The 17,512-nt window shown below is 43.9% G+C and overlaps 1 protein-coding gene across 1 annotated transcript in view; it reads right to left on the bottom strand.

Annotated features, from left to right (window-relative positions):
* LOC308279954 (guanine nucleotide exchange factor DBS-like) overlaps positions 1–17,512 on the bottom strand; it is a gene marked incomplete at its 3' end in the record, with an annotated part of 116,638 nt that overhangs the window by 845 nt on the left and 98,281 nt on the right. Inside the window, exons 9-20 of the mRNA XM_080720178.1 lie at positions 15,868–15,982; positions 14,989–15,108; positions 11,983–12,174; positions 10,618–10,809; positions 8,514–8,667; positions 7,211–7,272; positions 5,906–5,985; positions 4,704–4,770; positions 3,605–3,720; positions 2,720–2,789; positions 801–893; positions 15–107 (exon numbers count right to left, since the gene is read on the bottom strand). Coding sequence (XP_080576304.1) covers positions 15–107; positions 801–893; positions 2,720–2,789; positions 3,605–3,720; positions 4,704–4,770; positions 5,906–5,985; positions 7,211–7,272; positions 8,514–8,667; positions 10,618–10,809; positions 11,983–12,174; positions 14,989–15,108; positions 15,868–15,982 — 1,354 coding nt within the window. The remainder of the gene's footprint in view (positions 1–14; positions 108–800; positions 894–2,719; positions 2,790–3,604; positions 3,721–4,703; positions 4,771–5,905; positions 5,986–7,210; positions 7,273–8,513; positions 8,668–10,617; positions 10,810–11,982; positions 12,175–14,988; positions 15,109–15,867; positions 15,983–17,512) is intronic.

The raw sequence follows: 17,512 nt of genomic DNA, 5'->3' as shown, positions 1-17,512 counted from the left end.
ACACACACCCCTACCCTGAGCAGTAGCTGGTACTTGGTGATTCTCTGGACAGGTTTAAGGAGGTAGGAGTCCAAGCCAAGTTTATGTTCCAGTTTTCTCTGGCATTCCTATCATCCATAGAAACACAAGACCCAAGACTTATTTTCAGGGTTCCCACACATCTTTACCAATTAATTTCCAAAACTTTTCCAAAACCTTTCCAGAATATTTAACCCGATTTCCAGGACTATATAACAATAATTCAGCTCAATAACGAGTTGCTTACTCCTATACGCAATACCCAAAGACAGGTAGTGTATGCCAGTGGTTCTCAACCTTTTGAGAGTTGTCATGTTATTTGTACATTTAGTACATTTTCAATAAATGTTACAAAATGTCAACGTTAGGTGTAACTCACTATATCACTAAAACTCCTATTTCAGCAGCTACAATTTGAGTTCGAAATGCATCACTTGTAAATAACAATATTCCAGGAATAATAATGAATGGCGTAGTGACATTCAAAAGGGTGAATTACCTATACCCCGCAACTTTGTCATAAGAGTCGTTCCATACCATTTCAACATGAATGGGAGTAAATGTACGCTGAAAAATAGTAGGCATTAATGTCAAGTATAACTGTTGTTCTAAGTGGTGTTGTATCTCCTTTAGGCATGATTCAATCACCTCTTACATCTTATAGATAAGGTCATTCATTATCTATAAGATGCCATTACAAGGCTCTGAGTATGACCTTTGACCGGAGGTGAGTGAAATCTCGTGGCTGAGTGGTTTAAAGGATGAAAGGTGAATATGTTGACCTGGAAGAAGGCACAATCCGAGCACTGCCTCCAGAGACTCTCTGAGCGAGGCTTGTTCTGACAGTAGGCTTCATAGATCTGCAGCTCACCCATCTAGACAGAGACGCACACAGACACAAAACAAACAAACGTCGATGAATACCAACTGCTGGTCCTGGGCAGTATGCCAAGAAACTCTACCAACTTCTACCTGCACAGAGGAGCAAGTAGATCAATGACAGGCTGACGGGAGGAAGGGATCGATAGATAGGGACAGATAGACACAGACTGATTAACGCAGACAACAAGACAGCCGGAGCAGATCTGCAGTTCACCAATTTGATGGCTATGGATCAGGGAATTTTTTATGGGTCTGTCTTTAGAGATGAATGCGCGACTTGATTTCACCTGCGTGGCGGCCTTTCACCATTGCTATTAAGACCAAAAAGAAAGTTTCAGTGTTACTGTCAAACGGCCCAGGCCCACCCAGGTAGAAATTTATTTTGGCCAAAAGAAAAACATTTTTTTTTAATCATGTCTCTTTTACTCTACTACTGCCAGATTATTTATTTATTTATTGGGTCTGGTGCCATCAAAAAGCAGCTTACCTTTGCGACGTTATAGTAGATAGATAGACATTTATTTATTTTTATTTTTTTATTTATTTTTTATTGTGCAACAATGCACTTTCGCAGACCAGGCAGCAGAGGGCGGCGTCATGCAAGAATTAATGTGAATTTGGCTGTTATGGCTTGCCATACATTGAGAGCAGTCTCTGGCCACAGAGCCTCAGGGCCAGAGAAAATCAACACGGAAGAGAATTGGTCTCCGTTGATGTTAACGCATAATGGATTTTTAAGACCATCACAGTACACGGCGGCGCGACCCCTCATCAGCTTACGGACATCAACAAGGTAAACAAACGAACGGCCGTATTGGCGCGGCGCGACCCAAAGAATTGGGGCGAACGGGAACGTCCGTAGCGGTATAAGAGTTAAATAAAATGTTTTTTTTTTTTTGTGTTTTTTGTGTGATCATCGACTTGCTTAATATGAATAAATGAACAGTACTTTACAACTGTCGCTCCGATGATGCATCTTTTACACTGGCATCAGTTGGCTACAGTGTATTTGTAGGGGAAGTGTTAGTTTATATTTGGAAATGTGTCGTTGGGATGAAGTGCAGCTGGGAACTCAATGCTTTGTATTAGCCTATTAATTATTGTTCATTGATACTGACGCCCGCACCCGTTTTAACACCCCCAAAACCCTAATCATTTACAAAAAATCACACTCGTGTGAACTGAGCGGTGGAAGCTGCGTGAGTGTGTGTGTGTGTGTGTGTGTGTGTGCGTGCGTGCGTGTGTATGTGTGTGTGTGAATGTGAGTGTGAGTGTGCCTGGCCTGAGGCTGAAGAACAGCGCCCCTCCCTTAACATGTGTGGTCAGAAAAGGTACTGCAGACTTGAGGCTACATACAGACACGGACGGCCGGACGGACGGACGGACGGACGCATACCCACACACACGGCCACGTATAGGAGACGGTGTGACCACCGCTCAAAAAAAATAATAATAATACAGAAATTTCGCAGTCCCCCCCTGTGCCCACCCTTAAGTTGCCAGGCCCAGCCTATTTCTCTGTTCTGGCTGCGCCCCTGCTATGGTTACAAGTACAGATAGATGAAATGTATATACTGACCCTTCTGTCTTGCACAGACCTTCATGTAATACTATACCTAACAAATGTCATTCGGGATCGCCGAGGTGCAATCTAATCAATATATATACCGCAATGAACAAGAAATCAGCCTCCCTGTAGTGTACACTGTATACACACCAAATTCCCATCCAAGTAATCACATTTTATGAACACTTACTTACTACTTTGACTGTAAATGGATGAAATGGGAGTTAGTCAAGTCAGTAAATGTGTGTGTACCCGCTCTAAAAAGCATCGTCCCACCAGCTCTGGACAGTCTGTGTATGACTCCAGCTCCTTGAGAAAGGTCCTGCAGACAAACACAAACACAAAACAACTGAAACAGACAGACACAGGTAATACTTTACGTCAATATAATTGATTGTCGTGATAAAATGTGTCAAGGGTTAAGGTTAGGAATAAGGTTAGGTTTAACCGTTTTATTTAGGCATAGTTTACAGAGGTATAGGATCTCAATGGAAAATAACAAATAAGCCCTGCCTTTCCCGAGTTTCCTTTTGGTTGACATCATGAAACTGTACCTTTTCCTATCCAAAACTTCTAATAAATACCTCAATCGATCAATCAAAAGGCATAAAATATCAGCCCAGGTGAGCGTCTTCCAGCGATTCTTCTGGTATTCGCGGGCTGTACACGCAACATAATAATAACGCTTCCACAATAGCGTTTTTCACTAGACAATGAACGTATCATTTGAATGGATCATTGACGTGAATATTAACAAAATCGTCCGAATGTTTATTCCCCACCACCAGCTCAGCTGGTCATGCCGAACTGGTACGGGCGGCAGTGGCTCAGGAGTAGAGAAACCGTCTTTGAACACAGAGGGTTCCCATGTTCGATCCCGGACTCCCCCAGAGTTTATGTCGAAGAGTCCTTGAGCAAGACTCTGAACCCCTAGTAGTTGCTCCCGGTGAGCAGGTTGGTGCCTTGGCCTTGTTTTCCTCCGCCATCGGTGTATGAATGTGTGTGTGAATGGGTGAATGTAATGCACAATCTCTGTACAGCGCCTTGGATAAAGGCTCTATATAAATGCGCCATTTACCATGGGCACATCTTTGTGTCTGACTGACTGACAGTGGGCTGACTGACAGTAATCTTTACCTCTTGTGAAACTGGTAGATCTCAGGCATGTTGCCAAACAGGACGTCTTTCTTGTTGAGCAGGGTGCTGGGGATGAGGTGAGTCATGGCAGGGTTGTCCATCTCTGCTGCATAGCCCTGAAGCACAGCGGTAAGCAAATACCTTAATCCAGGGGTCTTCAACAGGGGGTCCGGGACCCATAGGGGGTCCTCAGAGTTACTACAGGGGGTCCTCCAAAAAAATGTTTTCTACTTTTTTATATTAACAACTTGAACCCTTGTGTCAATATTCTGAGAACTTTAGCCAAAAATAGCAGATCTACAAGCTCACAACGCCTCGCAGCCCGAGGCGTTGTGAGCTAATAGATCGGCTATTTTTGGCCAAGATCTTTGGTGTAGAGGGGAAAAAGAACAGACTAAGTACAGAGTGAAAGGTCAAGTTTATTAAGTATTGACGGTTCAAGTTGTGAGGGTCCCTGCTTCATCTCTCTCTCAACTAAGGGGTCCTTGGCCTGAAAACGTTGAAGAATCTACTCCAGTCAATCTCATCCTTTAAAATTTCAAGGACCTCCGATTTGACATGCCTCAGCCAGGCCATGGACATTGAAACCATTTTTTATGTCTGGCACCCCAATCTACACTGTCCAATCTTCGCTGAGTTTAAAAAATAAAATAAAAACGGTCATCCAATAAAAATGATTACACACAGCCACCTTGCACAACGAGTGTTGTAAATAGCAAGCAAGGAGCTTGGCACTTTGCACAAATTTATTTTATTTGTATTATCTTTTTTCAAATCTGTCATCCAATACAATTATGAAAGGTTTTGGAGGTGGAGTGTAAATGTAATTGACACAAAGTGAGATCATATTTATTTAACTAAGACAATTTCGAGTGAAAAATATAAGACAGAAGCATGCATTCTGCTACAATCATTTGACCGATTCAAACACTTTCCCAGCCACGCGGTGCAGAGCAGTAGGGCTAAAGTTTCAAGCCAAGGGAAAAACATGCTGGCCTCTATGGAATCCAAATGACTGAAATCAGAACTTTAATCCATACTTCTTCATATTAACTTCCGTAAACCTCTGTAGCAGATTATTGTTGCAGTGATAACTCACCTCCAGCACACACAGCAGTTCTTCTACGTAAGCTCTTTCTGTGTCCAACAGCTCATTCATTACGTGGCTGTAATACAAATACAAATAATGGTAATAATGACAAATGCAACATTTTGAAATGTGATGTGTTCCATTACTTTGTGACGGCAAAGGAATCTGACTTTGAGCTGAATCACAAAAAGGTTGAGATGAAATATATAACAGTATCCGTTAATTCAGTGGTTCTCAACCTGTGGGTCGGGACCCCCAGAGGGGTCCCCAAATTATTTTGGGGGGTCCCCAGATGTTTAGCTTAATGTTAACATTCTTTTCTCACTCAATAGTAAGCAGACCAACATAAAGTTTTAAGTGTATAGAGGGTATCTGCGCATTTCTAAAATGGCAATTTAACTCATATGCTGCCCCAAAAATACCCCTTTGTACCCCCTTCCCTGCCATGCCCGCAAATGTAATAAAAATTAATAAAAAAAAAAAAAATTATCGAAAAATTAAAAAAAATCCGGAACTAATGTTCCGCGATCATCGTTTCTACACGGACACATTATTGAGCGGACCAGTTTAACATTGAAGCCCTAAACCGGAAGCCCGGTCCGTCCTCTATTTTGGCCCGTCAGCTTACTGTGTGAACTCCGCGGTGTACAGATGGAGAACGGATTGATCAATTGAAAAAAAATCAACGGATTTGAGAAGCTGGTGGAATACGCGAACACACGATGCATAGCAGTGTCCGATCACGCACGATGGGAATTGGATGAGCGCCCGCGTTAAAAGGTAGGAAGCCGAAGCAGTGAAAGACAGAGAAATCTGCGGGATTTGCGGGCGAAAACTAATGAGTTAAGGACGTTTTAATAGGTCTAAAATGACAAATTAAACATTGGCCAATTGTCAAATATTAGAAGAAGAAATTTAAAATAGCAGATCTACATGCTCACAACGCCTCGCAGCGCGAGGCTTTGTGAGCATGATCTGCTATTTTCACAATAGAACCGTGTTACAAAATGTAATGCCTCAACTCTTAGTGCTCGTCAGGGTGGGGGGGGGGTCCCAGTTAAAATATGATTATTTGAGGGGTCGCGGCCTGAAAAGGTTGAGAACTAATTAACGGTTAATTGACTGTTCAGTGCGAGCAAAGTAACAGCAATGTGGAGTTAAGTCCCCCTAGAAGTCTCTCTCTCTCTCTCTCTCTCTCTCTCAACCCTCACCCTCGAAGGACCGCCAAATTGTCTTCCTCTTCAGACAGCGAAGCATGTCGGGTGGTGCCGTTGTGTAAGGATGACTCCACCTGGACACACACACACACACGCACACACAGTCACACACACACACGCACACACAGTCACACACACACACACACACACACACACACACACACACACACACACACACACACACACACACACACACACACACACACACACACACACACACACACACACACACACATTATATTTAACAGAATAGGGGATAAATCATTCATCACTTCATTTGTAATTTACATGTCATTTATGCAAGTGCTGCCGACAAACATAAGAAAGCAAATGTCCAAAAAATAAGTCCATGAGTAAATTACCAGTAAGCCAATCAGGAGGTAATATGGGAAATGGGACAGATCCATGTTGATGACATGACTTTAGAGATACTGTGATTTTAGGCAAAATCTGTAGGAGCAGTGTCCAAAAATGCGTTTTGCAAAAATCGGCCCGATGGTGGCGCTAGAAGAGGGCCATGTGAGAAATGAAGGTTGTGAGTTGCCATCAAAGGAGTGTGTGTGTGCAAGGTTTGGCATGGATAGGGGCAACGGTGCCAGAGATAAGAGTAGGGCAAAAGTGTGTTGTGATGTGTGACAGACTGACAGACTGACTGACAGACAGCTTGTGGAGCTTTTCATAGTAACTTAACCCATTTAGGCCTGAACACATTATGACGCAATATTTTATGCTTTAAATATAAAAAAATAGCAGATATACAAGCTCACAGCCGCGCTGTGAGCTTGTAGATCTGCTATTTTTGAAAAATCGTGAAAATCTGAATTTTGACCCGATTCTAAAAGTGTCTTTTGAATCCTTCTAAGATTTTTGGAGAAAAGCTATGTTTCTATGTCAGCAATCTGGCCAGCCATCGTCAAAGAAAAGATCCTTTTCACTTGACTGGAGTTCAGTTAGTCTGTTCTTGAGAGACTACTATGTCAGTGGTTCTCAAACCTTTTCATGTGAAGGACCCCCAAAATGATATTCATTTGGCCACGAACCCCCATTTCAAAATATCTAGTTCCAGGGACCACCCAGAAGCAAAATTTGAGTTACAAACATTCGCTTTGAAAATACATATATTCAAAGATTTTCACACATTTTCACGACTTTTTCAAAAATAGCAGATCTACAAGCTCGCAGCGCGGCACTCGGTGCCGCGCTGTGAGCTTGTATATCTGCTATTTTTCACTGGTTAAAGCATTCAATAATTCTAGGCCCTAAATGGGTTAAAGTTGTATAAAAAAAGTTGTATTGTACCTTTTTGCAGATTCCATTCAACACGCTGTCCTCAGATAATGTCCTCGCTTTCCTCCTTTGTTCTGCAGGACAGAACAATAAAGTTAATTTTATACACCTTCATTTCATTTTCTTTTCCATTCATTCAGCAGCAGCCACCCGTGTTGCATTTTATGACGATCCCCCTTTCTCCCTCTCTCACTCTCTCCTTCTCTCCATCCATTAATCCTTTGGTCACATTGCTATGCTAGTAGCCCAGCGCTAGATATTTAGAGCAAAAGTATCATCTTGCTAAGACCATCCAGGAGAGACCAGTCCTTTGATTTTAGGTGTTAGTTCAATAGGTTAGAGTGTTCTCTATTTTTTAAATAAATCTTTCTAGCCACCTCTGGTTCCCTTCCTTTATCACCATCTTTCTCTTCCTCTGCCATATAGCGACAGAAGAATGCTGACTCGACTTGAAGACCGAGTGCAAGATTTACAAGGCTTTTATCCATCCTATAAAATGGGAGAGTGATGGAATACAATTATATAGATAGATAGATAGATAGATAGATAGATAGAGAGAGAGAGAGAGAGAGAGAGAGCCTACTCAAGATGAAACAATAAAGACATGTTGAACTCTGATAAACCAATATATATATTCCCTCCGCCCTACTGATAATATGACTTCCTGAGGTCAATATATAAAATAACAACATTTTTCAGTTCATCTTTAAAGTTGTTCTTGGTGTGAGCCATCAGGCCAACCAACGACCCTGTCAATTGATTTTGTGGTCCTCCTTAAGCTGCGTCCAAACCTGAAGCTATTTCTTCCTCTCTAGTCGCTTCTATCGCTTCACTTTGGTCACGCAGGTCTGTGTTGGTAAAAAATATCATGTCCCGTTGGAATCAAGGTGAAAAACCTGGAAAAAAGGGAGTCCCAACTCAACACCAAAAACATTTCTGTGTCTCCGGACAACATCAACGCTGATTGGCTGTCAGGACGCGATGGGTGGAGTGGGGGTTTTCCTCACAACATAATCACTAAAACATTGTCACTGTCGGGCAGAATCCTTTCAAATGTGTACGTCTTTTGGTAAATCAAATCCCTGCTTCATCATACAAGCCTGTCGCACAAAACTAGTTATAGATGATAAATACAAAAGGAACGGTTTTGGACATACAAGGTTTCCACCCGACAACGACGATATGCTATAAATATAAGGTGCTGGGAGTGAAGATTATAATGTAGGGGTGCCTCGGATTTAAAAAAAAATGTTTATGGGGTGCCCTGAGACAAAAACGAGGCCCCTGACCCACTCTGGTGATGTTTTCTCCTTACCAGGGGAGGCCTGTGGTGATTTGACCTCAGGTCTGGGTGCTACGGGTTGAACGGGTCTGGTCTGTTTGGCTGCCAGCTTCTTGAGACTGACCCTCCTCTTCTCAAACATCTCCTGGACAGAAGCCTGCTTCTGAAACACCTTCTCCACCTGGTCCTGAGGGAGGGAGGGACGGAGGGAGAGAGTGTTTACTGGACCCTCCAGAACAATGCCATTATGCGAATTCCCGCATAATCAGCCAAATGCCGCAGAATATGCAGGGGGTCACATATTTTCAAAAAGGCTGCACAATCGCATATTTCCACCCGCATATTTCGGAACTACCTGCATATTTCATCACCGCATATTTCCGATCTTTTTGCGTAAATCATAACTTTTCGAATATTTCGCAACTTTCTGCATATTTTGCATGTCACATTTTTCGCAACTTTTCACATAATCCGCAACGTTCCGCAATTTCACCGCATAAAATCACACAAAACACTGCATATTTCATCGCAAAATCAAGGATTTTTGCCCGCATAATCAATGATTTCAGTCCGCATAATCAAGACTTTTTGCCCCCGTTTCTTCTGGAGGGTCTAGTTTACATGATGGCATTAACCCTCTACAGGTTTTGATCACAAGCTGGTTTCTTTCTGCGTAAGCTCAGGGAAGTGAAGCTGGCACATCTCATGGCTACGTAATCAGGCATAAGCCTACGTACGTTAACCCATTTAGGCCTGAACACAATATGACGCAATATCTTATGCTTTAAATATAAAAAAATAGCAGATATACAAGCTCACAGCGCGGCACCGAGTGCCGCGCTGCGAGCTTGTAGATCTGCTATTTTTGAAAAATCGTGAAAATTAGAATTTTGACCCGATTCTATAAGTGTCTTTTGAATCCTTCTAAGGTTTTTGGAAAAAACCTATGTTTCTATGTCAGCGATCTGGCCAGCCATCGTCAAAGAAAAGGTCCTTTTCACTTCAACTGGAGCTCAGTTAGTCTGTTCTTGAGAGACTACTATGTCAGTGCATGGTTCTCAAACCTTTTCATGTGAAGGACCCCCAAAATGATATTTATTTGGCCACGGACCCCCATCTCAAAATATTTAGTTCCAGGGACCACCCAGAAGCAAAATTTGAGTTACTAACGTTCGCTTTGAAAATACATATATTCAAAGATTTGCACACATTTTCATGACTCTTTCAAAAATAGCAGATCTACAAGCTCGCAGCGTATATCTGCTATTTTTCGATAGTTAAAGCAGTCAATAATTGTAGGCCTAAATGGGTTAACGAAACCCAACAGAGCTTTTACATGCCCAAATAAATCTAATGGAACTTTTAAAATCAGATAATGGTGTTTACATGACCATTTAAAAAACCAGAATATTGCATTAATCACACTATAATTAAGGTGCATGTAAACACAGTGAAGGGAGAACTAAAGCCCCTTTTCGACGGCAGCTTTAGCCCACACTACACGACATCACTTAAAGATATCTACATTTTCATTTACACAAAAGTACCCCTATCGGTAAGAAACAAGCTGACCCCTTTAACTGTGATTATAATACAATATAAATTTGTATTACGACTATCCTTATTATAATACACTATAATGCATTATAACTGTGATTATAATACACTATAAGTATTGATGTATTACTATGATAATTATAATACACTATAATAGATTATAATAGTGGTTATAACACAATATAATCTATTATCATGTATAACAACTATATCCTGGTGGTCTACTGCAAAAGAAAAGTCAGTGAGTGATCAGTCATCATGAAGTGTGTGGCCCCGTTTGGCCTGGCTCAGACCTACTCTGTGGTGGATACTTTTTAGTACCACGTTTAGTACCACTTTCACACCATTCTACCCAGGTCCTTGTAGTGGAAAACCTGGCACAAGTGGGCGGTGTGGAGTGGTGTGGTGTTGGGCCATGTCAGTGGAAAAGGGGCTTAAGGGAACTAAGGGGGTCCAACCAATTCAGCACTCCCATTGGCCACGTAATACAGGAGCAATACTTCCCAGCCTATCCTCGGGTAGATAACATTTCGCGTACTCAGGCACACACACGCACAAACACACAGAGTAGGCTACTCACTCTGAGCTGAGGAGTGAGTACTGCCTGGTACTGACAGCAGATGGCGCTGTTGTCGTTCAGGTTGTGCAGGGCAGCCGTGTCCAGGTACCTCTCCAGTTCCTGCAGCGCCGCCTCCGCTCCGTCCTGAGACTGACAGCGGTCCACCGGCTGACACGCCAACAAGTAGATCCCCTCCTCACACCACCTGGACGCCTGGAGGGAGGGGGGGGGGGGGGGGGGGGGGAAGGGAGAGAGAGAGAGAGAAAGAGATAGAGAGAGAGAGAGAGAGAGAGACGCAGTGGTGGAAAAAGTACTCAAATGTTTTACTTGAGTAAAAGTACCAATACTGCAATGTAGAAATACTCTGTTACAAGTAAAAGTCCCGAATTCAAAATGTACTTGAGTAAAAGTATTGGCATCAAAATGTACTTGAAGTACCAAAGGTAAAACATGTTGAAAATAGCAGATCTACAAGCTCACAACACGTCGCAATGCGACGCGTTGCGAGCTTGTAGATGAATAGAGACAAGAGTCCTGACGCCAAACTATGCTTCATACATCTGCTCAGTAAATGCTCAATAAAATATATTCAAAATGAATCCAAGAGTTGTCTGCCTGAACTATGCTCATAACGGGGGTCTTCAACAGGAGGTCCTCCAAATATTTGGGTAATAGAAGCTTTTTTATTCTCCTTTTCTATATTTAACCACTTGAACACTAGCGTCCATATTCTGAGAACTTCAGCCAAAAATAGCAGATCTACAAACTCACAACGCCTCGCACTGCGAGGCGTTGTGAGCATGTAGATCGGCTATTTTCGGCAAAGATGTTTGGTGTAGAGGGGAAAAAAGAGTAGACTAAGTACATAGTTGAAAGGTCAAGTTTATTAAGTATTGACAGTTCAAGTGGTTAAATATCTGAAAACACAAATTTAGATGAACCCAAAACACACTCATGATCGCGCTGTCAAAAAATGAAAACTAAACTATATGGTATCTATGGGTTGTGGGGGTCCCTGCTTCATCTCTCTCTCGACTAAGGGGTCCTTGGCCTGAAAACGTTGAAGACCCCTGGCTTATAAGACAAACCGCCTCCCTCCCTTTGCACACGTACAGTATAGGGCCTTTTCCACCGGCAAAGAACCGGTTCTGGTTCTTTCTCCCGCCTATGGGATGAACCAGAGGTGTGCTTTTCCACCAAGAACCGGAGTTGGTTCTGAACCGTAAAAGTTGGTTTCCGAACGGGAACCACAAAATCCTTGGTTCCTCTGGTTCAATCATGGTTCAATCTGGTGGAAACGCAAGGTTCCAAGAAAGTTGAACCGGCACTGGTTCTGGAACCGGTTCTTTGCTGGTGGAAAAGGCCCCTTTGTGTTGTAGGTCCTACCTTGTCCAGAGCCTGGTGCAGCTCCATGGCTCGGAGCAGAAGGTTCTTCTTGGTGGTCAGCGTGGAGGTGATGCCCTCGCACACCGCTCTCAGCTCACAGCATTTGGGCCTGATGGAGTCCTCTGCGTAGTGGGAGTTGTCTATGAGCGCGTCCCCTTCCCCTGCCAAGGACAGGGCACGGTCCAGCACCTCCTGAAAAAGGTGCACAACAAACTCCATAAGGGACCATTAACACGTTTCCACCACGTAAGCCCTGCAGTATAATAGCTGATCTACAACCGTGGCGTGTTGCATATAGATATGTTATCTATCTGCTGTTTTAACTATATTTGAAAATGGGGGCAGGGGGGGGGTTGACTTAACAGTAGTCTCGTGTGGCCAGACTGTTGACTCGGCGATTTGGAAATGCTCCCGTCATACAGTCTGGAATAACGTTAGAAGAACGATGAGTAACCGGTTAAAGCGGAAGTGAAGCCTCCTCCTCACTTCCGTTTCCGTCTCACATCGCGCATATTTATCATTATATAAATAAAAATCATATAAGCATGTTCAGCTTGCTGCTTAGAAAAAATAACATTTTAAAATATATTTTCTTAAACGGTAATGACAGTTTCCATTACTCGCCGTTCACGAGGTGTAGTTCCAGACTCTATATAGCATTCGGAAATTGTGGAATAGTTGTCTGGCTACGTGAGACTACCTTAACAGGGATGCCAGTTTGAAAGTGTTGATCATAAAATAAAAAAGAAAGTGGTTAAGGCTTTGTCAGTGGTGCTGTGAAGTATGAAGCTAGTTAGTGATGATCCATTCAACAGTAATAAAATGGACATTTAGGACTTTGAGAAAGAGGTTTTAATTCGCTGCATCGCCCGTGTTCACCTGACTTCGCCCCATGTGATTTTTTCTTTACTGCGTTCCCAAAAATGCAAAAGGAAATGAACGGGAAATGACATTCCAATTGTCTGCAATAAAACCGTTGAGAGCAGAACTTGTCACCTCCACAGCTGAAGATTTAACAGCGGTGCTTGCAAAAGGGTCAGGATCGGAGTTTATTCTCCTAATGATGTTGTATGCAAACTGTTCTTTGTCCAAGTGAGGGCTGATCAAACAGTCAAAAGGCCGAACCTTTTTTCAAAGACGCAGCGGGGATTAAACCTGCGACCTTTCTGTTACACCACATTCCTGCTAACCACCAGACCCTGCTCAGGAATGTCCCCTCTCCCTCTCTCTCTCCCTCACTCTCTTGACACCCAGTTGATAAGTAGTCCTGCCTGAAACTCCAAAGCCTAATACAGGGTTCCCACACATCTTTACCAATTAATTTCCAAAACTTTTCCAGAATATTTCACCTGATTTCCAGGACTATATAACAATAATTCAGCTCAATAACGCTCAGTATGCCAGTGGTTCTCAACCTTTTCAGGCCGTGACCCCCAAAATAATCATATTTGAACTGGGGACCCCCTACCCCACCCCGACGAGCACCAAGAGTTGAGGAATTTTGTATAACACGGTTTTATTGTGAAAATAGCCGATCTACATGATGTAGATCTGCTATTTTCAAAATTTCTGCCTCTAATATTTGTAATTTGACCAATGTTTAATTTTTCATTTCAGAGGTATTAACAAATGCATAGCTATTTTTTCCAGGACCTTATAGGACCCATGAACTTTTCCAGTACTGGAAAAATATTTGTTCAAAATATTTCCAGGAATTTCATGACCGTGGGAACCCTGCTAATATCTCCCCTCTCTGGTTAAGGGATGATGTCTTGCATGTTTGGTTTCCGGGCAGACCGGGTTCGAATCCTGGGTGTTACAGTTGCAATTACAGTACCTCTCTCTCTCTCTCCATCTGAGCGAACATAAATCTTTCTCCCCTCCTCTATCCACCCTCTCCTCTCCTGAGCCTTGTTCATTAGCTAATACCACTGGATGGAATGGGAAATATGGGGAACACATGCCTGCAGATTCAGTCTCGCCCGACACACATACACAAGGGGTAGGAAAGTGGGACTGAGTTACTGGGGCCCAAGGTGGAGGGGCCCTAATAACTTTATCTATTGAAAAATAGCAGATATACAAGCTCACAGCGCGGCACCGAGTGCCACGCTGCGAGCTTGTAGATCTGCTATTTTTGAAAAGTTGTGAAAATGTGTGAAAATCTTATTATGTATTTTGCTTCTGGGGGTCGCTGGAACTAAATATTTTGAGATCGGGGTCCGTGGCCAAATACATATCATCTTGGGGGTCCTTGACATAGGTTTCTTGCACACATTTTCACGAGTTTTCAAAAATAGCAGATATACAAGCTCGCAGCGCGGCACTCGGTGCCGCGCTGCGAGCTTGTATATCTGCTATTTTTCAATAGTTAACATTCATGGTGGGCCAGCAGTGAATCCTTGTACCCAGGGCCCAGAATTTGGTGTGACGCCCCTGTACACAAATATACACCCTCCTTCCCCAAACTCAGTTCCATGCGACACGCACGTGCGCACAGTGCACTTTCATCCCAGTAAGTGGGGGATGGGGGGACATGATATTGATTATGTCATTAACATTTATGCCTTCAAGGATACATCAAAGACATGCCAACAGAGAGACAGACAGAGAGAGAGAGAGAGAGAGAGAGAGAGCGAGCGAGCACTGCAATAACATTTGTGTGTGGTGTGCGCTTTTGCAAGACAAACCGTTCATGTGATCTTCGCGTGAATTGCATGGACTAAAAAGACTGCAATGTCAGTAGTGTCATTGAGATGGATGATCTGTTTAATAGCTGTGTGTGTGTGTGTGCGCGCGTGCGTGCGTGCGTGCGTTTGAGCCATTGTGTGTCCTTGCGTATGTAAAACGAACACTATATATTGTGCAGCACTATATCATGTTTCAGTATAACGGCGAGACAGGATAGGTGTGTGTAGTAGTATGTGTACATGTGTGCGAGTGTCCAGGACACGTGTAGCGTAACCACACAACACGTGTGTGTGTGCTTGAGTGTGTGTAGCTTACGTAGGCCTTCTCCTCGTGGCTGCTGAGCTCTCGAAGGACGTGCTCCCCGTGGGCAGGACTTATGCTGACCTCAGAGAACCCCGACAACCTCTCCGACGCCACGTCTAGCTGGGCACGAACCTACGAACACATGCAAGCACACACACACACACACACACACACAAACACACAAACACACTCAATGCCAAGGTAAAGAGACAAGTGTTTTCACTATAAAATGGTAAATGGTAAATGGTGCATTTATATAGCGCTTTTATCCAAAGCGCTTTACAGAGATTGTGCATCACGGTGGCGGAGGAAACCATGCAAGGCACCAACCTGCTCACCGGGAGCAATGTGGGGTTCAGAGTCTTGCCCAAGGACCCTTCGACATTAACTCAGGGGGAGCCCGGATTCGAACTGGGAACCCTTCGTGCTCTAATAACGGTTTCTCTACCCCTGAGCTATGCCGCCCCACTATAAGCTAGCAACAAAACACACTCATTTGTCATGCGTTATTTTTGTGTTCCCTAGCCTTGGGATCCAGGCATTTCAAAGAGAAAAGCCTGGGATAGCGCCCCTGTAGCTGTGGCTCGCGACATTTTAATTGTATATAAAATATATGTAGCCGTTCAGATATCTTATTTTACATCAGTATTGTTCATGTGAACTGGTTTGTTTAGGCTTATCCATAATAATGATAAAATCGCTATGATTTATCACTCGTTTTCCACCGCAGATCACTTCCTCATTTACTCAAAGCGGACAGCAGCAGGAGTCATGTCCCCCTCCGCGTCATTTCGAGACGCCGGAGGAACCGGTGAGATCTGTCGGGGCCGTAGAATGTCCGCGTTAGGTTAGACTACTGTTGCCCAGGAGAACTCCCACAATTCCCCTCACCTCTCTGAAGTCCCGTTCAAAATGGCGGAGCTGTAGACACTGTTCCAGCTTCGTGCGATGGCGCTCCCAGAAATCATCAAACGCCGTCTCGGTCTCATCCAGCTGGCCTAGGAGTCTGAGGAGAGGAGAGGAAACTGAGTGGTTAAATATCTGAAATCACAAATTGACATGAATCTAAAATATACTGATGATTGTGCTGTCAAACAATGAAAGTATGGAATCTCTGGAAAGGTTAAGGGGGTCCCCGCTTAATATCTCTCTCAACTTAGAGGTTCTTGGCCTGAAAACGTTGAAGACCCCTGGTTTATACGAAGTCTAAAGAAGTCGAACTCTGGTACAGAAGGCAGTACAGTATGTCTGACTCAGTATGTCTGAGTTCTACTTCCCCCCGTTGAAGGCTCCTCAATGGCAGGTGAGCCAGGAGTGAACAATAGCAGTGTCAACCTAGAAATGTGTGGGCAGGGCTAATTGGCATAACGACTAAATCGACTAAAGTATGTGGTGTTAACCGGACATCCCACAATTCGAGAGAGGGCGAGATCATTTAGCGACCTACAACCGGGTCGTGACGTGGTCGGTAGTTTTCAGCGACTGGGTCGCTAAATCGACCGACTGGGACGGTAAAACCACCGACCGGGACGCTAGAACCACCGACCGGGACGCTAAAACCACCGACCGGGACGCTAAAACCACCGACCGGGTCGCTAAATCGACCGACCGGGATGCTAAAACCACCGACCGGGACGCTAAAACCACCGACCGGGTCGCTAATTCCACCGACCGGGACGCTAATTCCACCGACCGGGACGCTAATCCAGCGACCGGGTAGGTAAATCCACCGACCGGTGGTCGCTTCCACCGACCACCGGGCTACTAACCCTAACCCTAACCCTAAACCTAACCTCAGTAACCTTACCTCAGTTAGGCTAACCTGCCACGCAACCTCCCGACCGGGTCGCTAAATCACCGACCGCGTCGCTAAATCACCGACCGCGCCGCTAAAGCGAGCGACCGGGTCGCTAAATCGACCGACTGGGGCGCAAAATCTTCCGACCGGGTCACTAGATGTACCAACTGGGTCGCTAAATCTACCGACCTAAAACTGCAGGCAGGTCGGTAGATTTAGCGACCGGGTCGGTCGATTTAGCGGCGCGGTCGGTGATTTAGCGACCCGGTCGCTCGATTTAGCGACCCGGTCGCTCGATTTAGCGACCCGGTCGCTGAAAACTACCGACCACGTCGCGACCCGGTTGTAGGTCGCTAAATGATCTCGCTCCTACTGCACAATTCACTGTTCAATTCACTGTTCCCACATGTTCTGGGTTATTTAGTTTGTTTGATGAGACAACTGAGAACTGACAATGTTACTCTCCAAAAAGAAATCCAATGCAACACGATATGACGCTGATTTTGTGTGCCAGTGGTGCCAGGAGGCAGCCACATTATGTAATGGGAGACATACAGTATGTGATGAGTAATCATTATGTCATGTCTAAGAATTGTACTTGATTTTGAAGGTGCCTGGCGGCCCTTTATTTTCTTAGAATTTGGATATATTTCACCATCAAAACCATATGAGTAAAATCACTGGACTCATTTTCTTTTCTTTGTTGGAACACTGTTCTTCTATTAGGTGATTAAAATG

Source organism: Nannobrachium achirus (genome assembly GCF_963921795.1).
Source record: "Nannobrachium achirus genome assembly, chromosome: 24".
NCBI classification, from domain to species: Eukaryota; Metazoa; Chordata; class Actinopteri; order Myctophiformes; family Myctophidae; genus Nannobrachium; species Nannobrachium achirus.
This window is presented reverse-complemented; position numbering and strand designations above follow the sequence as displayed.